At 45.2% G+C, this 11,925-nt stretch overlaps 1 protein-coding gene across 7 annotated transcripts in view; it reads right to left on the bottom strand.

The window, feature by feature from the left end:
• Positions 1 to 3,047: 3,047 nt before the first annotated feature.
• The window catches only part of raf1b (Raf-1 proto-oncogene, serine/threonine kinase b), a 40,564-nt gene continuing 31,686 nt past the window's right edge, over positions 3,048 to 11,925 (bottom strand). For 4 of the 7 annotated variants that reach the window (XM_081358085.1, XM_081358086.1, XM_081358084.1 and 1 more), the window contains one exon: positions 3,250 to 3,957. In XM_081358085.1, coding sequence (XP_081214211.1) covers positions 3,838 to 3,957 — 120 coding nt within the window. In that variant the 3' untranslated portion in view covers positions 3,250 to 3,837. Of the gene's footprint in view, positions 3,958 to 11,925 lie in introns of all 7 variants that reach the window. The other 3 variants (XM_081358090.1, XM_081358088.1, XM_081358089.1) reach the window with 2 other exon arrangements.

The raw sequence follows: 11,925 nt of genomic DNA, 5'->3' as shown, positions 1-11,925 counted from the left end.
CTGCATAATATTTCAACAGAGCTACGTCATCATCATCGTCATCATCATCATCGCGTGAATGAATCCTGGTGTTGTCTTTGCTGTCATCAGGCTCGTCATCGCTCTATAGTAGATTAATGCTTATTTAAGAATATAAATGAATAATAATAGTCCACGCTCGATCCTTCATCGCTCTCTAGCGGCTGTTCATGAACACACAGCATTCCCAGAGGATCTCTGCTACTGTCCCTCACTTTACCGCATTACCTCGCTTTCGTAGTGTATAAAACACACAGGGCATTTCATGGACTCCGACATGATGTTTGTTTATTGATTAATTAATTGATTAGTTAATTGACTATAACTCTAAAGATTTAGTTGTAAATGTAAAAGAATAGCAGATTCCACTCCACAACTGTCATGATCAGGACACAGAGGAACAACAGTGCTGGAGCTGAATCACTTCAGAACCTTTTTATTTTCCATTTGATGAACGATAGAAACTTTGACATCCAATCAGAATGTCTTTTTTTGTTCAAGATTTATAGAATCAATAAAATAAGTCAAATACATCATCAATTCTTCTTCCAAAACATGTGTTTACCCTGATTTACTATGCTAAGCCTATTACACATGTTTATTTAGACCTTTATGTATATATATATCACAAAAATAAAATACCTTTGTATCATTCAGAGATTCTGAAGAAGGTACACAAATGAACACAGTCTTAATAGCTTTTCCATTAGATTGAATAGTAGAACAGTAATATTAAAAATCCTTTAAGGGCTCCTGAGAAAAGGGGATTTTGTTAGAAAACTTACACTTATAAATGTAAAATTTGACTTATTCACACTCTTGTCATACTTCAAATACCCAAAAATGATCTTTTCGAAATTAAAGAGCACTTTTTCCTTAATAAACATGTACACTTCATACCATAAGTGTTCCACATGAACACCAGAAGATGTGAGGCAGGTCTAGTGTTTCCAAGAGCAAAAGATCATCAGTGTCTTTCTTAAACTTACTAATGTTTGGGTAGAATTTGTGCATTATCATGAAAGACATTTATTTCACCTTGTTTGTAGCAAAAAACTGACGAGGTAATAATAACCAAACACTTTCCCAATCAAGGTCATTAACACATTTAGTCCAATGAGCAGAAGAGCGAGATTTGGTGACAAACTCCTTTAAAAATAGCGAACGAAGAGATTTGTCATTGTTTTTAGACTGTAAAGAACACAGTTTTACCACATACTGTATCGGTTGAGTTCATTATTATCAGTTGAGTTAATTATGGGCATTTCAGTGTTTATTAGACCAGTCGGGATGGTTTTGGTGGGATTTTGCGTCATCCGTCACTTGCACGTGTGCGATCATCATTTACTCACACTCAAGTTGTTCCAAAGCCGTTTGAGTTTCTTTATTCTGTTGAACACAAAAGAATATTAAGCTGGATTTTCACCACCAGGGGGAGTTTTAGTCACTGCTTTCAGAAGCTTGTGCATTAGCTTGGTCCAGCCTAAAAAAATGCAGTTTTTGTGTGTGTGTAAAACAATTTGTACAGAAACCGTGTAAATACTTTGACCAGGGAAGAGGAACGTGTCCGTTTGGTGTAAAGTGTTTCTACATGAATGCATACGCTGACGGGACGCGAGCAGAACCCGACAAACCCCGCAAACAGCTCAGTGCCGAGGGGAACGTCCGGGTAAAGACCACACACACATATACACACTTATATATGCAAATTACTATGCAAATCATCATTTAAATAATTAATACGCAGAATAAAGGGGCGGGGCCTGGTTGAGTTAGTTAGTAGTGTGTTAAACTGGTGGTTATGGTAAGGGGCGGGACATTTCCCAAACAAACTGAAGCGCTCGACCAATCACAACACACTGCTCCAGCCGACCAATCAGAGCACAGTGTGCTTTTCAGAAGGAGGGGCTTCATAGAGACAGGAAGTAATCAGAGCGTTACTGACAGACTGGGAAGAGAGGAGCCGCAACAATGGAGAATATGAGGAGAATAATCAACATTCAAGCAGGAAAACCTGTTCTAGTAGAGCCTGAAACAACATCAAGACTGTAAAAGGTCCTCTGGTGCTCTTCTTCACGTGTCGGTCAAAAATGACAGATATTTTTTTATTTCAATGAAATTAATGTACTATATTTTAGATCAATAATGTTTTTTATTTAATATTTGTATTTTTAGGGGATTTTATGGTAATAAATTATATTTATGCTGTATTTATAATCCATTTATTCCCTTTTTGAGGATAGACCTGAAAATTAATCTGTAGTAAATCTTGAATGCTTTAGTAGAGCAACAGACTTAAGTTTGCTAATTTTTCAAAGACGACGTGGCAGATTATTGCTGTAGTGAAAAAAAGTTTTTAAAAAAGTTACAGAATTTTACGTTTATTGTTATAGAGAATTAGCAAAAATACTATTTTCAATTTTTATATGAAATATATATTTTCAAAAACATGTTTTACTCTAAAACTGTAAGAAAAATCAAAGCCATAAATCTAAATAAGTTGTGTTCAAATGTGATCCTGATATCTGCTAAAATGATCTTTCAGTGAGAGTGTGTTCGGCTGCAGTTCCAAACGCTTCCACTAGAGGAACTTCCTCTCATTCGTTGCCAATGCGTCATTTTAGACCGTAGGAGCACAAGTGACGATTCTTACAGGACCGTTTAACCTGTTCATGTCCATGATTTCTCTTTGTTCACACAGCAAGTGCCAAAACCTTTACCAAGTTTCGTACCATTCCGATGAAGTAAAAAATTCAATGTTAGATTTGTCAGAGGGTTAAAATGTGAAATATTTCTCTCTCTCTCTCAGTTTCTGAACTCAGTGCGTCTGTGGGACTTCATCGAGGAGCGAGAGCATTGTGGGCTTCCCCAGTACGAGGACGAGGTCAATGAACTGGGCGAACTCTTCATGCAGCTCTCCGGAGCCGAGATATGACAGACTTGTGCTGCACTTTACTGTATTTTCCAATCATATTTCAAGCAGTTCATAATCATCATGTTGAACAGTGCGCATCTGAAGCGTCTCAGCTGAAGGAGATAATACATTATTTATTGGCTTCAATATATCAGACACATTTTCTTATCGAGTCGATAATAACATTCAAAATGAACATATATCGGCCGATACCGATATCTTGCATCCCTAATCATTGATGATTAATGATGAACTCTCAAAGGCTAAATTACTGATTACATATTTTGTACCATATTCAGAAAAAGTGCCACACGCATTGATGTTTAGAATCTTTAATAGAGCAAAATGTTGAAAAGTCATCTATGTGACGATATATCGCAAAATCTGCAGGTTCTGTCAGGTAACGTTATATTGTTTTACCCACAAATACACCATTTATTGTTCTGGTTCTGAAACCTGATTGGATGAGCCATGTTTAAAGCTTGTGACTTCAGATGAAATTTATATTTATTCTTCACATCAGCAAAAAAAACAGAGTTTGTGTGGTGAATTTAACTTAATTTTATTAAAATACAATGGATAAACAATCTGTCAAGTTAACTCTCCATAACAACCAGTAACAAGCTGAACAAAAAAAAAAAAAAAACGAGTCCCTAATAAGTTTCATAATAAAGTTAATACCCACTCTTCTTTGATTTCTGCAACATACACAAAGTCAAAGAGACAGCGAGACACGTGATCATGAAGTGGATAAAAACACAGCACTGGCACTTCGGAATATTTACAGCCTGCGGCACTGCGCTCGCACACACACACACGCGCGTGTGATTGTGTGATTGAGGAGAAAGCGAGGGATGCTGACGGACAGATGTTCCCTGAGCTCGCGCTGGGATGTCTGAGACGCGTCACTTGAGTGTGCAGATGTTGATGTCCTCGGTGTGTGAGACTCGGTGCAGCGACGGCTCCGATGCGCTGCGGTTGATCTTCGGGAGCGAGTGTTGGAGAAGCTCGATGGAGGACAGGATCTGGGAAACACAGGAACACAGGAACTGATAAACCTTGTCAAAATAACTCCAGGTCACACGCGGAAGCGACAAATAAATTCTGTATGATGAATGTTTACGGCAGGACAGGGGGTTTGTTGAGGTCAAGCTGTAAAGACACACGTCTGCGCACATTTATATTCAAACACACATCCATATAGTCTGAACACGTGATACACACGTGCACGCCGTCAGCGCTCTCACAGATTCACGCTTTTGAAGCTTACACGGAGATGATCACGTTTTTCAAAATTTTTCCTAACTTGCTCCTTGATCCTGTTTCAAGGTTTGCGTTGTCGATCCTCAAACACTGTTGTTGTGCGAGTGAGCGGCCGGAGCGCGTTAAAGGGATACTTCACCTCTGGAAAGATGAATGTGTATTTAAAATGGGTAATTTATGTAGAAGAAATGTGAAATTATTTTGGAATTTGGAGCCTTCTAGACTGAGAAAAGCCAGAAAATGTATTTTTGGCTCATGTGGATAAAGACAACAACTCCCATAATGCACTTGCTTCGCTGCCCTAGGAGGACACTCCCAAGCCACACCTACCAGTTAGAGAGCAGTTAAACAACAAGGCTAGGCTACCAGTGAGTCTCCGTGATGAATCTGCCCAGGATTTCGAGATCGCACAAAATGTCCGGGTTTTGGCTTTTGCGTTCTACAGTCGCCATTCATCATGTTTACTGTGGCGATCAGGACGAGGCTGAGGGACGCAGGAGAACGGCGCGAGGCTGGTGGCGTGATTACTGATGAGCGACGCTTGTGAGACGCACCGGTCTCGTATCTCTCACGGAGGAGCGGGAATTCTCTTAGCAATGTTAAAACGCACATCAACCGATCACTTGTTTAGCGTTCATGTAAACACTACATTCAGATTCACCGATCGGAATGAATTCAGTTAGACTGAAACAAAAGGTGCGCATGTAAACAATGAATGGCGACTGTAGAAAGCAAAAGCCGAATCCCGGACATTCAGGACGATCTCGACGGCCGGACATGTCCGGGAAAAAGAGGATGGTAACCCCTACTACTCAGCTTTCTCCACAGAACAAGAGCCTGCTAGCAGAGAATGTCTAATAAGGCGAGAAGTTTCACTCTCAGTAAACTTCCGGCTTCTGAACTGGTTGCAGTTCCACTCTGGCTCCACATGAGGGCGCTCACATGACGAGTGCAGTTCCACTCTGGCTCCACATGAGGGCGCTCACAGGACGAGTGCAGTTCCACTCTGGCTCCACATGAGGGCGCTCACAGGACGAGTGCAGAATGAATGGAGGTCTATGGCGCTATACCAATAAAAATCCACTTTTCTCAGGATATAATTTTTTGTCTAATAATTTGAATGTTGTATTCGAAAGGAAATGCAAATAAATTACACATTGCTGGGTGTTAGATTTTTTAAAGTCACTTTGTTGTTTTAAAAAGTCTTTTAAAGTGTCAATGACGTCATACACATCGTACGACCAGAGATACTGCTTTACAGCAATCCTTCAGTCACTCTGGTGCTTTCAGCTCTCCACTTTCTTTTCTCTCGAGGCGTCGACAACACAGCTGACACAGGCAAACACACAACACAGCTGACACAGGCAAACACACAACACAGCTGACACAGGCAAACACACAACACAGCTGACACAGGCAAACACACAACACAGCTGACACAGGTAAACACACAACACAGCTGACACAGGGAAACACACAACACAGCTGACACAGGCAAACACACAACACAGCTGACACAGGCAAACACAACACAGCTGACACAGGTAAACACACAACACAGCTGACACAGGCAAACACGACACAGCTGACACAGGCAAACACACGACACAGCCGACACAGGCAAACACACAACACAGCTGACACAGGCAAACACACGACACAGCCGACACAGGCAAACACACGACACAGCCGACACAGGCAAACACACGACACAGCTGACACAGAGAAACAAACAACACAGCTGACACAGGCAAACACACTACACAGCTGACACAGAGAAACAAACAACACAGCCGACACAGGCAAACACACTACACAGCTGACACAGGCAAACACACGACACAGCTGACACAGAGAAACAAACACAGCTGACACAGGCAAACAAACAACACAGCTGACACAGGCAAACACACAACACAGCTGACACAGGGAAACACACAACACAGCTGACACAGGCAAAGACACAACACAGCTGACACAGGCAAAGACACAACACAGCTGACACAGGTAAACACACGACACAGCCGACACAGGCAAACACACAACACAGCTGACACCGGTAAACACACAACACAGCTGACACAGGCAAAGACACAACACAGCTGACACAGGTAAACACACGACACAGCCGACACAGGCAAACACACGACACAGCTGACACAGGCAAACACACGACACAGCTGACACAGGCAAACACACGACACAGCCGACACAGGCAAACACACGACACAGCCGACACAGAGAAACAAACAACACAGCTGACACAGGTAAACACACAACACAGCTGACACAGGCAAAGACACAACACAGCTGACACAGGTAAACACACAACACAGCTGACACAGGCAAACACACGACACAGCCGACACAGGCAAACACACGACACAGCCGACACAGGCAAACACACGACACAGCCGACACAGAGAAACAAACAACACAGCTGACACAGGCAAACACACAACACAGCTGACACAGGTAAACACACAACACAGCTGACACAGGCAAACACACGACACAGCCGACACAGGCAAACACACGACACAGCCGACACAGAGAAACAAACAACACAGCTGACACAGGCAAACACACGACACCGCTGACACAGGCAAACACACAACACAGCTGACACAGGCAAACACACGACACAGCCGACACAGAGAAACAAACAACACAGCCGACACAGGCAAACACACGACACAGCCGACACAGGCAAACACACGACACAGCCGACACAGAGAAACAAACAACACAGCTGACACAGGCAAACACACAACACAGCTGACACAGGCAAACACACAACACAGCTGACACAGGCAAACACACGACACAGCCGACACAGGCAAACACACAACACAGCTGACACAGGCAAACACACGACACAGCTGACACAGGCAAACACACAACACAGCCGACACAGAGAAACAAACAACACAGCTGACACAGGTAAACACACGACACAGCTGACACAGGCAAACACACAACACAGCTGACACAGGTAAACACACGACACAGCTGACACAGGCAAACACACAACACAGCCGACACAGAGAAACAAACAACACAGCTGACACAGGCAAACACACGACACAGCCGACACAGGCAAACACACAACACAGCCGACACAGAGAAACAAACAACACAGCCGACACAGGCAAACACACGACACAGCCGACACAGGCAAACACACGACACAGCCGACACAGAGAAACAAACAACACAGCCGACACAGGCAAACACACGACACAGCCGACACAGGCAAACACACGACACAGCCGACACAGAGAAACAAACAACACAGCTGACACAGGCAAACACACGACACAGCCGACACAGGCAAACACACGACACAGCCGACACAGAGAAACAAACAACACAGCCGACACAGGCAAACACACGACACAGCCGACACAGGCAAACACACAACACAGCCGACACAGAGAAACAAACAACACAGCCGACACAGGGAAACACAACACAGCTGACACAGGTAAACACACAACACAGCTGACACAGGGAAACACACAACACAGCTGACACAGGGAAACACACAACACAGCTGACACAGGCAAACACACAACACAACTGACACAGGGAAACACACAACACAGCCGACACAGGCAAACACACGACACAGCCGACACAGAGAAACAAACAACACAGCCGACACAGGCAAACACACAACACAGCCGACACAGAGAAACAAACAACACAGCCGACACAGGCAAACACACGACACAGCCGACACAGGCAAACACACGACACAGCCGACACAGAGAAACAAACAACACAGCCGACACAGGCAAACACACGACACAGCCGACACAGACAAACACACGACACAGCCGACACAGAGAAACAAACAACACAGCTGACACAGGCAAACACACGACACAGCCGACACAGAGAAACAAACAACACAGCTGACACAGGCAAACACACGACACAGCCGACACAGAGAAACAAACAACACAGCTGACACAGGTAAACACACAACACAGCTGACACAGGTAAACACACGACACAGCTGACACAGGCAAACACACAACACAGCTGACACAGGCAAACACACAACACAGCTGATACAGGCAAAGACACAACACAGCTGACACAGGTAAACACACAACACAGCTGACACAGGCAAACACACAACACAGCTGACACAGGTAAACACACAACACAGCTGACACAGGCAAACACACAACACAGCTGACACAGGTAAACACACAACACAGCTGACACAGGCAAACACACAACACAGCTGACACAGGGAAACACACAACACAGCTGACACAGGTAAACACACAACACAGCTGACACAGGTAAACACACAACACAGCTGATACAGGCAAACACACAACACAGCTGACACAGGCAAACACAACACAGCTGACACAGGCAAACACACAACACAGCTGACACAGGCAAACACACGACACAGCTGACACAGGCAAACACACAACACAGCTGACACAGGTAAACACACAACACAGCTGACACAGGCAAACACACAACACAGCTGACACAGGTAAACACACGACACAGCTGACACAGGCAAACACACAACACAGCTGACACAGGTAAACACACAACACAGCTGACACAGGCAAACACACAACACAGCTGACACAGGAAAACACACAACACAGCTGACACAGGGAAACACAACACAGCTGACACAGGTAAACACACAACACAGCTGACACAGGGAAACACACAACACAGCTGACACAGGGAAACACACAACACAGCTGACACAGGCAAACACACAACACAACTGACACAGGGAAACACACAACACAGCCGACACAGGCAAACACACGACACAGCCGACACAGAGAAACAAACAACACAGCCGACACAGGCAAACACACAACACAGCCGACACAGAGAAACAAACAACACAGCCGACACAGGCAAACACACGACACAGCCGACACAGGCAAACACACGACACAGCCGACACAGAGAAACAAACAACACAGCCGACACAGGCAAACACACGACACAGCCGACACAGACAAACACACGACACAGCCGACACAGAGAAACAAACAACACAGCTGACACAGGCAAACACACGACACAGCCGACACAGAGAAACAAACAACACAGCTGACACAGGCAAACACACGACACAGCCGACACAGAGAAACAAACAACACAGCTGACACAGGTAAACACACAACACAGCTGACACAGGTAAACACACGACACAGCTGACACAGGCAAACACACAACACAGCTGACACAGGCAAACACACAACACAGCTGATACAGGCAAAGACACAACACAGCTGACACAGGTAAACACACAACACAGCTGACACAGGCAAACACACAACACAGCTGACACAGGTAAACACACAACACAGCTGACACAGGCAAACACACAACACAGCTGACACAGGTAAACACACAACACAGCTGACACAGGCAAACACACAACACAGCTGACACAGGGAAACACACAACACAGCTGACACAGGTAAACACACAACACAGCTGACACAGGTAAACACACAACACAGCTGATACAGGCAAACACACAACACAGCTGACACAGGCAAACACAACACAGCTGACACAGGCAAACACACAACACAGCTGACACAGGCAAACACACGACACAGCTGACACAGGCAAACACACAACACAGCTGACACAGGTAAACACACAACACAGCTGACACAGGCAAACACACAACACAGCTGACACAGGTAAACACACGACACAGCTGACACAGGCAAACACACAACACAGCTGACACAGGTAAACACACAACACAGCTGACACAGGCAAACACACAACACAGCTGACACAGGAAAACACACAACACAGCTGACACAGGGAAACACAACACAGCTGACACAGGTAAACACACAACACAGCTGACACAGGGAAACACACAACACAGCTGACACAGGGAAACACACAACACAGCTGACACAGGCAAACACACAACACAACTGACACAGGGAAACACACAACACAGCCGACACAGGCAAACACACGACACAGCCGACACAGAGAAACAAACAACACAGCCGACACAGGCAAACACACAACACAGCCGACACAGAGAAACAAACAACACAGCCGACACAGGCAAACACACGACACAGCCGACACAGGCAAACACACGACACAGCCGACACAGAGAAACAAACAACACAGCCGACACAGGCAAACACACGACACAGCCGACACAGACAAACACACGACACAGCCGACACAGAGAAACAAACAACACAGCTGACACAGGCAAACACACGACACAGCCGACACAGAGAAACAAACAACACAGCTGACACAGGCAAACACACGACACAGCCGACACAGAGAAACAAACAACACAGCTGACACAGGTAAACACACAACACAGCTGACACAGGTAAACACACGACACAGCTGACACAGGCAAACACACAACACAGCTGACACAGGCAAACACACAACACAGCTGACACAGGTAAATACACAACACAGCTGACACAGGCAAACACACAACACAGCTGACACAGGGAAACACACAACACAGCTGACACAGGTAAACACACAACACAGCTGACACAGGTAAACACACAACACAGCTGACACAGGCAAACACACAACACAGCTGACACAGGGAAACACACAACACAGCTGACACAGGTAAACACACAACACAGCTGACACAGGTAAACACACAACACAGCTGACACAGGCAAACACACAACACAGCTGACACAGGCAAACACACGACACAGCTGACACAGGCAAACACAACACAGCTGACACAGGTAAACACACGACACAGCTGACACAGGCAAACACACAACACAGCTGACACAGGTAAACACACGACACAGCTGACACAGGCAAACACACAACACAGCTGACACAGGTAAACACACAACACAGCTGACACAGGCAAACACACAACACAGCTGACACAGGCAAACACACAACACAGCTGACACAGGGAAACACAACACAGCTGACACAGGGAAACACACAACACAGCTGACACAGGTAAACACACGACACAGCTGACACAGGCAAACACACAACACAGCTGACACAGGGAAACACACAACACAGCTGACACAGGTAAACACACAACACAGCTGACACAGGGAAACACACAACACAGCTGACACAGGTAAACACACAACACAGCTAACACAGGGAAACAAACAACACAGCTGACACAGGTAAACACACGACACAGCTGACACAGGCAAACACACAACACAGCTGACACAGGCAAACACACAACACAGCTGACACAGGTAAACACACAACACAGCTGACACAGGCAAACACACAACACAGCTGACACAGGGAAACACACAACACAGCTGACACAGGTAAACACACAACACAGCTGACACAGGCAAACACACAACACAGCTGACACAGGCAAACACACGTGCTAGAAGAGTTTTTGTTTTGTTGTTTTAAAAGACCATCAAGCGGTATCTCTGGTCGTAATCAGTCCTTCACTGACCAATCAGCGTTCATTAGCAGAATGCTAGCGTGTTATGGGCAACAACAACTCAACCTGTAAGAAATCGAAAGGACATAAGTACTCGTTCATTCAACTTTCGACCTATAACCCATGTTGAACTTGCAAAATCTACAATCAGATCTGAGATTTCGCAACGGCAAGCGGGTGAAAGAGACACATTTAGCCGTCTAGCGCCATAGACTCCCATTCATTATGCACTCATGGCGATCGCCCCCAGTGG

The sequence above is a fragment of the Scardinius erythrophthalmus genome (genome assembly GCF_964197995.2).
Source record: "Scardinius erythrophthalmus genome assembly, chromosome: 25".
In the NCBI taxonomy this organism is placed as follows: Eukaryota; Metazoa; Chordata; class Actinopteri; order Cypriniformes; family Leuciscidae; genus Scardinius; species Scardinius erythrophthalmus.
Note: the sequence above shows the minus strand (reverse complement) of the source record. Positions and strands in the feature narration are given on the sequence as shown.